Source organism: Tachypleus tridentatus, chromosome 13 (genome assembly GCF_004210375.1).
Source record: "Tachypleus tridentatus isolate NWPU-2018 chromosome 13, ASM421037v1, whole genome shotgun sequence".
Lineage (NCBI taxonomy): Eukaryota > Metazoa > Arthropoda > Merostomata > Xiphosura > Limulidae > Tachypleus > Tachypleus tridentatus.
In genome coordinates, this window is record NC_134837.1 from 78769994 (window position 1) to 78782005 (window position 12012).

At 32.4% G+C, this 12012-nt stretch overlaps 1 protein-coding gene across 5 annotated transcripts in view; it reads right to left on the bottom strand.

Moving 5' to 3' along the window:
* Positions 1 to 12012, bottom strand: part of LOC143236789 (uncharacterized) — an 89753-nt gene that overhangs the window by 32362 nt on the left and 45379 nt on the right. For 4 of the 5 annotated variants that reach the window (XM_076475346.1, XM_076475344.1, XM_076475345.1 and 1 more), the window contains exons 8-11: positions 9311 to 9764; positions 8985 to 9113; positions 2238 to 2427; positions 956 to 1161 (exon numbers count right to left, since the gene is read on the bottom strand). In XM_076475346.1, coding sequence (XP_076331461.1) covers positions 956 to 1161; positions 2238 to 2427; positions 8985 to 9113; positions 9311 to 9764 — 979 coding nt within the window. The remainder of the gene's footprint in view (positions 1 to 955; positions 1162 to 2237; positions 2428 to 8984; positions 9114 to 9310; positions 9765 to 12012) is intronic. The other variant, XM_076475348.1, reaches the window with a different exon arrangement.

A 12012-nucleotide genomic window follows, 5' to 3' on the forward strand; every position in this document is an offset into this window, starting at 1 on the left:
TGTACAAATTCATTTTTAGCCCTTAAGTTATTTGTTTTCCATCTGGAACTCACACTAGATCAAGCAGTTGCGAGCATGGAAGAACAATTTAATTTTTTGTTATTTTTCCTATTAAAACAACTAGAGTAAAAAAAATTTGCAGACTTAATATATCAGGAGCCATTATTATTTGGCTGGGGATTATATGGACTACATACAAGCTTAATAAGTTAAGAAAGTTTTATAATTTCTTACGATTATAATTTGTCATTAATATAATTACAAAATAATGAAAATAAATGTTGGTAGAAAAAGTATTAATGTTGGTCAAAGATAACAAATGGGTTAAAAGAGAAGTTATAAACATTTACCTATTAAGTGACATTTCTCAGAAAAGTAGAAATGTCTGATTGTAAAACAGACCTTTTCATGGTTTATCACTTTCAGATGTAAAATTATGAACAACAAAGTTCTAAAATACATATTTTATACTTTATTTTATGTCAGGGTAACACTTAAAATAAAAAAACAATCATAATTCAGCAACCTTAACAATCAAAAGTTACAACCAACTATTAAAAAAGTTTAAAACAATGTAGGCACTAAGTTGATAAATGTTAAATGTTTTTCAATTATGTAATAATATCTAACAATCAACATAACCAATTTTATCATCAAAAACAAAGATACTTATTCCAAGTTTTTGTTCAAACAAAAGTACACAGATGTATACACATACAAAAATTAACCCCAACAAAGAGTGAAACTACATTCAACAGACAGGTGTTTCTCTTATCACAGTGAGATACATCTCTGTCCACATTAGTGACTTAATTTTATATATGTATGAATGTCCATTTTCTTCCACACATACACGACAAATGTATTTCAGGCCAGTCACACGAAAAGAACCACATAATATAAATCAATAATCACATGAACACCCTTCCTTCATAAATTCATAACAGATGCTTACATATTCCAGGTCTTTGCCCTGAAGATGGAACCACATTGGCAGTATAATTTGATGTTCCTGAAGAATTGCTGAAATGCTGCATTGTAACACCACTATGAACAGGATACGATTCATAGTAGTAGGCTGCTGCTGGGACAGCATACTGTGTGCCTCCTGCAAAGCCAGGCTGTGGCACTGAAGCTAACCGTGTTGTTCCACTAGTATTGCTATAAGAAAAAATATATGTATAATAATAAACTGTTTATCAATTGACATTATTAAAATTGTTTTAATACATTTTTCATTCATTACGGTGATTAATTGCAAATAAAATATTTAATTCCACATAATCTTCAAACAACCAACCTAAAAACATTTCTACAAGCTACTTGTGAAATCAGTATAAAAGAACTAAAAGTCATTTCATGGCTTGAACTGTACTCATTCTTCATAAAAATTCAAATTTTGTAAGTTGAAAAAAAAAGAAAGAAAAAAAGACCAGTAGTCATTAAAAGAAAGCATAAAAATAAGATTAATTATTAGAAAATATCTGAATCTTAAAACTTAAAAAGTGACATCTGAAAAAATGTATAATTAAAAATGTCACTTAAATAATAAATGATTCTTTAACTTATAAGGCTAATAATTATTTTAATATTATCATTTTATTAAATCCTTAAATATTTCTACAATACCTTTTCACCTTTTACTTATCTAATAATTGTATTATTCCTTTTTTTTCATGACAGATAGGAAACAAAATGTATCAAAAACTAAGTGAATTTTAAACATCAATTTTTGTCAGGAAATGTTTCAAAACTTAGTACCTACTATTCATACATTTCAATTAAATTCATAATAAGTTACACATCACTAGAAAGACAACATCTCTGCTACAGCATAATAGTGTTTTTTTTTTTAATGTCATATACATAACTTATTTTTTGACTTACATGAGACTGGCATCATAAATAGTTTGGTGGAACGATTATCAAGTAATTGAAAAATATATCTACATTAAAACTTAAACACCAGCCATCATCAACTGATGCTGCTACCTACAATAATCCTGCTGTTTCAGGGTCAATGAAACAACTGTTGTATTAGAGAATTTAATTTTTTAATTATAAATCAGATTGTAATTGAAACTTTCAGAAAATTTAAGATCCTAGATTTCATAATAAGGTTATTATTTATTAACCACAATAACTCTAATATGAAAACAACAACAAAAAAAACCCACAAAAAACAAACAAATTTATTTAGTTGTTGTTTGCCTTTACAAAATAAAAAGTCGTCACACCTTTCAGATTTACTTTCAAAAGAAGAATGATGATTTGACCCTGACAGTGTCTGAGGAGTAGTGCCACTTATGGCTGATACTGGAATTACGGTATTCATTCTGTTGGGCTGAGAAATAATTTCATTTCCAGAGTTTGGAAGACTTTCACTACTTGCTCGAGAGTTGTTTGAGAGCTGTGGGTAAACTTTTGCTGTCACAAAATAAAAAATAGCACTTTAAGCTGAGTTTTTAATATACAAATATATTAACTATTATTTTAAAAAATCAACAGTTAGCTTTTTTCACAAAAACAGCATGAAGTAGAACCAAAATTACGACCATTAAAATACAATTTTAGAAACAATAACAATAATAACAAAAATCTAATGTGTTTGGTTTATTAATAAGAAAAAGGGTACAAAACATTTTTCCAAACTATTTGTCACAAATTGTGTATTTCTGGGTTCATTAGCCACTTCTGTTAGATACACACAAAATTAGAGATTAACGGAACCAGGTGTGACTTACTGTAGAATGTAATAGGCTTTAGATGAAGTAGGAATCTGACACTGTTCTTACCAAAACAGTACTTATAAACTGACATGGCAAAAAGACACTTGAATAATTTAAGGGAAATACAACCTAAAGTAAAAGTAGGTCATTCATTACTCAAATAAAAAATAAAGTATCATAATTGCAAATTCTGCAGCCATGATTAATAGTTTTAAAGCCTCAAGAGATGAGAACATAACACAAATTTCCTATGCTGTCAGTTTTAGATTACTAAACTTATCTAAAACAGAAAATCAAACCAATTAAAATGTAAAAGATGTAACACTTGGAAATATATTATTACAAATAATAAAGTTTTTGGAAAAAAATAAGGATCACAGGGATGGCAATGCCAAAAAGTACAGAAACAAGGTATGAATACATAAAACCATACAAAGATCCCTACATAATTGACCAAATGTTTAAAACTTTTATCTGCAACTAAATTTTGAATTCTTTTCACTTGCATGAATTTGGGTTTAAATAAAAGCATTTAAAGTGAATAATGCTACAAAGTCTTACAACAACTTCCTATAAGCTTATAAAATTGTTTACTTATGTTAGGACTTTTGTATGTTTCTAGTGAAATCATTCCTATCTTGTTTCTCCTCTTTTTCAAACAATACCAATGAATATTTTATGGTGAATGGTAGTCACTATAAAAACAGCAATTTTAGTTTGGCACAATGAATTGTCTTGTTTGACATCATGTGTTGAAGTTAGTAAAATACCATACTGCTTCTGCACTTCCCAAGTTAAAAAGTAAAATTTGGTGTGTAAATCATTGCAAAAACTACAAGCACTGGTGAGCTAACCCTTCTTGGGCCAGAATATTTCGCTTTTATACTACTCACTGGTTCTCTATTTTAGCAAATCGTTTTAGCTAAATTGATGGTCCTTACAGCTTTTCAAAACCTCAAACAAGTAGGATCCCCTTATACTTTACTTGTGATAATCTACGAGTGGCTGTCCATCATAAAACAGTAATATCACCTGGTTGGCTCCTAGGTGGTCTTACAGAGCACCTCATTTCTAGAGAGCCTGTTGCAACCTGTATAAAAAGTATATTGAATTATTGGTTGCTAGTGTAAAATTGATTTAATACAAGCAAAACTGTCTGGGCAACACTTCCCACAGAATGGAATCCTACAAAAACAAGGTAAGGGACCCTGAAAGGTAGTATTGAAAATACTCAGCCCTCTGTATAATCTAACAGAAATGGTTAATATAGCTACTGGGGCAGGCAAAAACCTTTAGGTAAAGAAACTGTCAAAACAGGCAAATAAAGTGAGATTAAAGTATTGGAGACACCAAAAGTAGAAGTTTGCAAAATGACATCCAGCAGGTAAATAGACCAGGCTGCCAAGAACATAGAAAAGTGTAATCTGATTAGAAGACTCCCAGAAGATACTTCACCTTCAAAGAGAGCCAAGAATAAAAATTGTTTTTAGTATCTCCAAATATATTAGATTCTGCAACAAAACCTTCAAGACCTGCACTGAATGTGGTTGGTTCTTTGGCATTTTATAGCACAAAGCAACTAGGCTACCTGTGCCAAACAACCAGTAAAAATATTAAAAATAAAGTAAAATTATTAAAATTTGTTAAAAGGAATCATGTTAAAACAAAACAAAACAAAACCATTGAGTACCTGACTCAGGGAAGTTCTTCAAATCCCTCTCAACAATAACTCCTCATGACAAATTCAAAGTAGCATGGGGAGTAGTCTCAATAGGTATATCCCCAATGGACTTCAAATGCAAGAGGAGTTCAGTGTGTTTCGGAGTGAATGTTTCCACCAAGATATACCAAGAATGTAGCTTTTTGACTGACTTAGGAAAGCCAGCAAGCCCCTCCAGTCCCTTCTGAATAAAAAAGGGAGAATTGCCCTAAAGATTTGTCTGATAAAAATGTAATATCAGAAAATGAGGTACAGGTGTTGAAGAAACTGATTGCTGTACAAAATCTTAAAGATGTAGTCTTTCACCAATGGTCTGTTTTTTTCACTATTTTCTTTGGGTTTTTATTAGGGTGATCCATAATAAAAAATGTTTCAATGCCCACTATGGAGCCCTATGAGGGGATGCACCACAATGCCAAACAAGGACATTGCAGCAACGTCAGGGTTTCATGAGCACTATACCCAAACACCAGCATCAGACACAATGTCCACAACACCCAATGAGAACTTCCAACACTGGTACTCGGTTGGCCCTAGCCCAAGTGGACCAGCTAACTGACTCTGGAGAGCCACTCCAAGGCCCCTCATTTATAGGAATTCAAGGCCAAAGCAATGTGTTAGGGTTGGACCCCTCAACCACCAGGATCCTCTTGTCCCCTTCATGGCTGCCACATATGGCAAACATGTGGGTGGATGTTTAGATCCCAGAGGAGGTAAACTGAAAGTTCAGAACCTTCTCTGGTAGGTCCCCTCACCATATACAGGAATTCACACCAAGGGGCAATGAATGTGACAAAAATTGAAAACTGATTGGACACAGAAGAGAGAAATAGTGATCAGATGAATCTGAGAAAAGAAAAGAATCCCTTTACTAGATGACAGTGTGTTGGGTAAGAAGAACTAGTTTGAGGACATAGTGAGAAAACGAAAAACCAGTATGTGGGCAAACAGCACAAATCACTCTGACCAGAGATGTTCGAAAAATAAACATGCAGGTAAAGAGGATACATGGCACAGAAAAGTCAGGTCACAGGTGTTGAGAAAAAACATACAAACATGTAACTTTAATATACCAGAGGGGTAACTGGAATGGCCATTTGTGACCAAGGACTCAAAGTCACTTGAGGAAGTTGGAGAGTACTGAGAATAAAAAAAATATGTAATCACTGTAACCAAACAGTAGTCAATAAGTCTAACTCAAACAAGGTGATTATGGAAGATATCAAAACCTCTGTCAAAAATAAAAATTAAAAAGTTATTGTTGATACCACTGTTTGAAGTGTTCAACCTTCTCTCAATACACCACTGCCAATATGGATGTCATTACCAGAGATGCCAACCATTACGATTTGAGTGTAATAATTACGATTTTGGTGTATATATTAAGACTATATGCTCATACAGACAAATATTACGACTTGTTGCAACTCCCAAATTATTATATATTATATAGGCCTATACAATAAAGTGATAAATTGTTCCACCAGGGCTTGAAAGGGGTGAAAAGAAAATTTCTAGTGAGATACAAATAAATTTTGATAATAAATAAAAGACATAGCCCTTATGGCTACTTGCGATAATCATGTTTGTGCTTGAAATAATAAAAAATATTTGTATCTCTGACATCTACCAATAATTAGAGTGCGGTGTTTCTCCATACTGGGTACGTGGGGGAATCCATATTTATGTCATCAGTGATTGTCAGCCAATCAAATCAGCACTCGCGTAGATAGGTATTTCTCATTTTCTAACCGGCATAGAAACACCAATGCGATCATTCACAAGATGGAAAAAAAAGAGGCCTCATTCACCATATTGTCTTGTTTCTGGCAAATCTAAAAGGACTAAAATTGTGAATCAAAAATTTAGGAAAGAGTATAGTGCAAAATATCTAGTCATTGCATCAAAAGTCTGTGACAGTCATGCATTTTGTACAATTTGTCACATCAATTTTTGTGTGGTGCATGGTGGGATAAATGATTATTCCAAACATACAAAACCGGCATCTCACCAATTGGTGAGTAACAATATGGCATCCTATTTATTATTGAGCTGGATAGGAGTAAGCTGAACGCAACTAAGAGATAAGACGAAAAATAAAAAAAAATATTCAGACTGATGCCATACTAGAGCATAAATAGAAATCCCAGTCCTGAAAGTGAAGCCTGCATTGGTTGTTTCTAGGAGTATAATGAGGATATAATCGTTTGATATTTGACAAGATGGTGCCAGTAGTAACAAGTCACACAAGAAATGGTGTGTGGATAAAACAATGGAACAACTGGGACGAGAGAGAGAGAGAGAGAGAAAAAAAGTCATACAACATGGCAAAACCCATGTAAAGCCAATGCAAGTAAGAAGGAAAAACCCAGAACTCCAGTGCCTGACCCTTGTGCACCACAAATGCCAACAGTGGTGGGACACCACCACCAAGGCAAAGTGCATATAGAAGTCCACTAAAACCATTCTGGACATCTGAAAACCAAGTTAAAAAAAATCAACACAGACTGAGGAATGAGAAACTTGTGGACCTTGGAAAATCTAGACATTGATATAGATGAGGAAGATCATTGACTGGACACCAATCTCCTTTCCGCATTACGTTCAACTACTGACATGACAGGGAAAAAAAAAACTGAAGAACTAAAATGATTCTATCATTATTCCCAGACAAACCAAACACAGATAACTCTAAAAGTAAGTTCTAAATCCCAATGAAAGGCAGGAGACAAAAACCTTACAGGTTTGATGGATAATAATGGTGAAGAGGTGACCTGAATAACTACAGGACTTGGACCCATAATTAAGGCTACCATACACTGAGAAATTATTGGAACATTTGGGAGCATATATACATTAATTATATAAATTTAATAAATTTACTAAATACAGGGTCATTGTAAAGTCCTTGTGTAGTTTTGAATTTTCACAACTTCAGTTCTATACATGAACAAAATCAACCTGTAAAAAACATTGAGAAGCATGATGAATTTATTTTATCATGATTTAGCAATAAATTAGTTATTTTTATTTTATTAATTTTTTTCATTATTTTATTTTCAGAAATATGATTGATACACAGCATCAATAGAAGAGAAAGTGAACTGTGTCCTGTGGTTAGCCGAGCTAAAATCTGTCACTGTGGTTCAAAGAAGATTTAGAACCAATTACAATAGAGATGTACCACACAGAAATTCCATAACTAACTGGATGAATAAATTCAAAGAAACACATTCTGTCAATGATAAGACATGATATGGAAGGCCAAGTGTTAGTGAGGAAAATGTAGCAGCTACAAAACAATCCTTTATTCAAAGTCCATGGAAATCGGTAAAACAGGCATCTTTGAAGCTAGGTATTCCAGACTCAACAGTGTGTAAAATTATCAGAATGAAACTTCATATGAAAGCCTACAAAATTCAAGTCCATTAAATGTTGTTAGAAGAGGATTACCACACACAACTGACTTTGTCATCAATTTAATGAAAAATTTGTCAGTAATGTCTCATTTATGGACCATTTAATGTTTTCTGACAAAGCAACATTACACATTTGTGGTCAAGTCAACAGGCATGACTGCTGCATGTGGGGCACTGAAAAGTCACATGAATTTGAGGAACAATAAGAGATTCTCCTAAGATCAATGTCCAGTGTGCATTAGGAAAGGACCACATAATTGGACCATTCTTTTTTGAAGGACGGGTTGTTAATTGTGAGAGTTATTTAGAAATGCTGCAAAATTACTTTATTCCCGAACTTACATGATTAGGACTGATCACAGACACAGTGTTTCACAAGATGGCACACCTTGTCATTTTACTCTCAGAGTCAGGTAGTTTCTGAATGAAAATTACCCTAACAGATGGATTGGAAGAGATGAACCACTCTCCTGGCCACCATGGTCACCAGATTTGAGCCCATTGGATTTCTTTTAATGGGAACATGTAAAGACTAGTGTTTATTCAACAAAGCCTCAGTCTTTAGATGACCTGTAGACTAGGATAACCAATGTGATTCAGGATATTACTGAAATTCAACTGCAAAACGTATTTATAGAACTTTGGAATCGTATCAAGGTTTGTATACGTAATGGTGGTAGACATGCTGAAAATTAAACTCTCAAGAATAAATCTATGTAAAAATGTAATAAATTCTTTCATTAACCCTTTTTACAGGTTGATTTTATCATGTATAGAACTGAAGTTATGAAAATTTAAAACTGCACAAGGATTTCATAATGACCTTGTATACCCATTTCATTTATTTATAGAAATCATTCAAAGCTGAGTCTTTTCAGAAGTTGATTTGACTAATTTAAATTGTTGTTAGTAGAAATTACTATGCACTTTTACTTCCATTATACATAAAGTTTTCTAAATACCTTTACTTGCAAATGTGTATACATGTACAATAAAATTAAAAGCAACCACAAAATTTGAACAGGTAATTTGGCAATATACCTTTGTTTTATAGTTTGGTAAATGTAGTACTCTTATGTATTTATATCTTCTTACAATATAATTCAGTAAACTTACTGTGTACTTTGTCTACAGGAATGGCAGATACATGTTGCACAGGTGTAACAGAGGCACTCCCACGCAATGATGATGCATTACTTGTTGTCATGCGAACTCCATTTGAAGATGAAACAGAGGTCGTCAGCACTAATAATACACAAGCCATTCTATTTTTTAGTTTCTTTATATATAATATCTTGTGATATACAACATTTACAACACATTTCAATACCATGTTTAATTAAATGCTCATCCTCTAGATATTTCTTTGCAAATTATTCAAATTAAAGATGATCCTGTTAAAAATAAAATCTAAATTCTTAAATTTTCAGTTCATACAATACCTATTCTCCCCAAACTTGAAGTTGCACTTTGAGAAGGATGATGAGAAACTGTTTGTACTACATGAGATGCACCTTTAGTTGAAACTACAGTAAAAGTTGGATGGGATGTCAGGCCAACTGATGATGAATTATTAGGTGTATGTGGTGCAGCCTGTAAGGACGGAGGATGTAGAGTTTGTCTGTTTGTGGGATTATAGTTCCCTGCATATGCAACAGATGGTAATGATGCTACAGAGACAACTGTTGTCGAAGGCACAGTTACTGGCTGGTGGCTTGTTGAGACTGGTAAAACATGCTGTTGAGAGAAATGTGCAGTTGAAGATGTCATTGCACGCATCACCACTGCTCCTTGAGGTACAGCAACTGGACGATGACTGGGCACAGATTGAGCAAGAGTGCTATGTGCTGTAGTAACAGATGTTGCCTGAATCTTTGAAAATCCTTTCTCAGGGACCTGTTACCATAAATTACATTTATTTAACAGTGAATGATTGATATTACAATTTCACAGAAGTTTTTGAAACAAAATTTAATATTACAGCAATCCATAGAAAACTTTTACTATAGATATGTTTAGGTATTTCTTAAGCCATAAAATATACTTAAAAGGGTTTCCCAAATTTGTGCACTTGAATGGAAAATACATTATTAGCAGTACTAACAAAAACACAGAACAACACAAACTACTCTCTAGAGAACAGATAAGTGGGTATTAAGAAGAAAAAAAGAAGATCACAGTCACACAACAGTAATCACCCAGAATGGATAATTTCTTATGTTTCACAAATGTTTTTAATGTTACTGCAGAATCTAAATGATGTCATCACAATGTTCATAATAAAATACTACTCTGTGTGTATGAGAGAATTATTCTTTTCCAAAATAACAAAGATTTATAAAACATTTACAGACATGATAATTTTTTTTTACCCAGTTTTCTATTTGACAGGTCATTTCGTGTCAACAGGGCTATAGAGAAGATGCAAAACTTCAGCTGACTTTAGAGGGTAGAAAACATTACACAAGTTAGACAAGTTCAAGCGACAATGATTTATAAGATTTTGATATTGAAAATGATTTTTTGTCTGTACAACATAGAACCAACACATCACTAGGAACTTTGTGTACACACATGGCATATCTAAATGAGACAAACAACCTAGCTAGAGATAGAGAAAAAAGAATGACATATCATTCAGTGTTTATTTTATAACATTATCTTTAAAAGCAGCATTTATTTATAAACCCCCAATAAACTTTCTTTCTTCTAAAGCAGTAGTTGGGTTTGCAGGACATGAAAAAACTGCACTGGGAAAACACATAGCTTACAGATTAAAAATACATTGTACATTCTTACCACATGTGTGTGTGTGTGTGTGTGTGTGTGTGTGTGTGTGTGTGTGTGTGTAAGTTCATTCAAATTCTTCTATTTCACTTCAATGTTTTGATATTAGCAGGGTACAAACACTCCACATCAAATACCATTTTTTTATCTATATGACAATAATAAAAAAACTTGTAGGAAGGAAGATCCCATTGCTCCTGTAAAGAATAATATGTGAAATTTGTCATCGTGAAACATGATTTTGCAATGTTTAGTAATAAATTGTGTTATATTTCTGAGAATACACCATAAACATTTTATCAGAACCAAGAGAAGTTGGAGAGAAATAAGGTGTTTCTGAATCATGAAATCTTTTTATCAATGTGTTGTTCAACTAAAGGGGATAAGATACTGTAGCTTAGTTTTATATTAATTGTACTGCACACAACTTTAAGAAAAATGTTCCTATATGATTATCAGACTTCATGATTCTTCATCTTCTGCATGAAAGAAATAATGGTATGGTCTAAGAAGGATAATGAGCCCTCATCTTAAATGTGTTAAAATGATAGAACTAATTAAAACTACCAATACCAATTCTGAATTTGTATAAAATGTGTTTCTGTACATAGTTTATAAAATAAATTTACTGCAGTGAATTAGTTACTTTTTAATAGATTTTTCAGATATATCAAAGCAGTATATCTTCCTTTAACATAACTGTTTATTGATATACCTGATACACCTACATAATACATAAAATATGAACATATAACTTGCTAAGTCTTACAAACCAAATTCCAAATAAAAATACTGCCATAAGCTTACACTATAAAGATGAAAAAAATCCATATACAGAAGCCACTTTAAAACATCAATTTGTTTCAGTGAGTATAAAAATGTTGAATGAGTACTTCTCATTCTCATAATCAAATATAATTCATTTACTCTTTCAACCATTACAGAGGATAACAGTCAACACAAATCCTTTGCTGAACCATGTGAGTTAAGAACTCATAGATTAGAGAAAAATATTAATAAACAAAAAAAAAAGCTGAAATGTCATAGGAATCAGATACATTATAAATCTTACAATGATTTAAAATGGAAATAATACAGAAAGATAGATGTATATGCTACCAAAAATTCCAAAATCAAGTGTTTTTCTTGCAACTTGATTATTAAATTGATACGGTGAAATCTAAAAATATAAATAACAGTTCTTAGTTTACGCTTTATACATGTTACAAGTTAAATTTAGATCTTTAGAAAAGAAAGAGGAAATATTTTCCTTTTTTTTTGTATGTCATTAACCTTAGATTTAAATGAAAAATAATATCTGAATAGTTTCCTTATCAGAAAAGTATGATTGTTATAA